The sequence below is a fragment of the Elephantulus edwardii genome, unplaced genomic scaffold (assembly GCF_000299155.1).
Source record: "Elephantulus edwardii isolate Elephantulus edwardi_28Jun2011 unplaced genomic scaffold, EleEdw1.0 scaffold00072, whole genome shotgun sequence".
Lineage (NCBI taxonomy): Eukaryota > Metazoa > Chordata > Mammalia > Macroscelidea > Macroscelididae > Elephantulus > Elephantulus edwardii.
Genome location: NW_006399822.1, coordinates 2,653,593 through 2,655,149, shown reverse-complemented (window position 1 = coordinate 2,655,149; position 1,557 = coordinate 2,653,593). Strand labels below are relative to the sequence as shown.

The 1,557-nt window shown below is 57.2% G+C and overlaps 1 protein-coding gene across 1 annotated transcript in view; it reads right to left on the bottom strand.

Moving 5' to 3' along the window:
- Positions 1-450: 450 nt before the first annotated feature.
- The window catches only part of ZDHHC7 (zinc finger, DHHC-type containing 7), a 6,996-nt gene continuing 5,889 nt past the window's right edge, over positions 451-1,557 (bottom strand). Inside the window, exon 6 of the mRNA XM_006888795.1 lies at positions 451-628. Within this exon, the coding sequence (XP_006888857.1) occupies positions 451-628 (178 nt within the window). The remainder of the gene's footprint in view (positions 629-1,557) is intronic.

Sequence of the window (1,557 nt, the reverse complement as noted above, 5' to 3'; positions counted from 1 at the left end):
CTTCTCTGGTGGCAGCCTCAGATGGTTGCTCTGGGCACACGGGTCCCTCACAGACTCAGTGCCAGGCAAATGTCAGCACGGGTCAAGACGGAGATGAGTTTACTATGTAAACAGCCCTCTGCGATGAGGCTGGGCTGCCCACGAAGCCCGGACACCCTGGAGCAGCCAGTCTGGAGACTCGTGGTAATTGGATTCTTCATGACTGAAAATGCAGCTCATCACAGGATTGCAGCAGCCCGCAGGATAACCCCAACAGCTTCCAGAAAACGCAGCTTGCTTAGTACAAGTCCTTGCTGCACAGGAAGAGAACATCTGGTTTCTTGGAGTGGCTGCACCCGCCAGTGACTGAAGGCAGAAAACGGCCTGCTCGGCGCACAGGTCCAGGGCGCCCTGCGGGGCCAGACGAGCCCTCAGACCAGGTGGAAACGAGACCAAAGCCGTCGGCGCACCTCATACTGAGAACTCCGGGCCGCCTCTCCGGGCTCTTGTCTGCAGCCGCTTGAACCGAAATCCCACGAAGGGGTTCATCCAGAGGAGCGAGGGGGGCCCCCCAAAGACAGATTTCATCCCCTCCCAGCGCAGCCTCCGTTCCCACGTGGGCTTCTCACTCTTCAATCGCTCGATCTCCTGTGGACAGAGGGAGAGAGACGGAGAGGTGACCGCTCTGCCCGGCAGACACAGCTCAGACGTCAGGGGACCCTAGTGAGACCCTGGCCCCATCTGGGCCACCTGAGGTCCTTTGGGAAGACCCAGGCCTCACGTCGCCCTCCCGAGACCCAGGCCCCACTGGATCAATCTGGAGATTCCCACGACCTCTACCAACAGTGCCTCGGGCACACGGACAGGCTTTGTGGTCATGTCCTCTGCGGGAGTCCGGATCGTGGGGAGACGGAAAGACAGGAGGCAGATGAAGGTGAGTACCTATCACGCCCAGGAAGAAGGTGCACGTTCACACCCAGACCCCTTCACCCTCTCCTGCACTCACTCAGGTGTGGGAAGCCAGACTGCAAACTACATACAAACAGGAAACCAAATGCTGTAGCAGGACATGGGGGGGCAGGTATGAGCTGGAATTCCCCTTGAAGCTTAGGTGTTTCCACAATTCCTGCACTGTGTTTGCTAACCCCTCCCTCCTGAGTCACGCACAAGGGTTTCAATAGAGCGTAGCTTCCTTTACCTAGGATTCTGTGACTCGCTCCCTGACAATTCTCAATAAAGGCCCAGGGCTCCCCGCTGCAGTCCTTCCAGCTGTTCATCCCCTGCTTTACGAAGACACTCAACTCCACCATGCGCCACCTCTGTTCATGACCAAATGCACGCACGTACCTGTTCACACATGCTCATGTTCACGCTCACAACCCTGTTCACACTCGTGCGCAGACCCGTTCTCACGTGGATTCTCTCACACACACATTCACGCTCGTGCTCACACACTGTTCTCACGTGGATTCTCACACACACGTTCACACTCGTGTGCAGACCCGTTCTCACGTGGATTCTCTCACACATGTTCACACTCGTGTGCAGACCCGTTCTCACGTGGATTCTCTCACACAC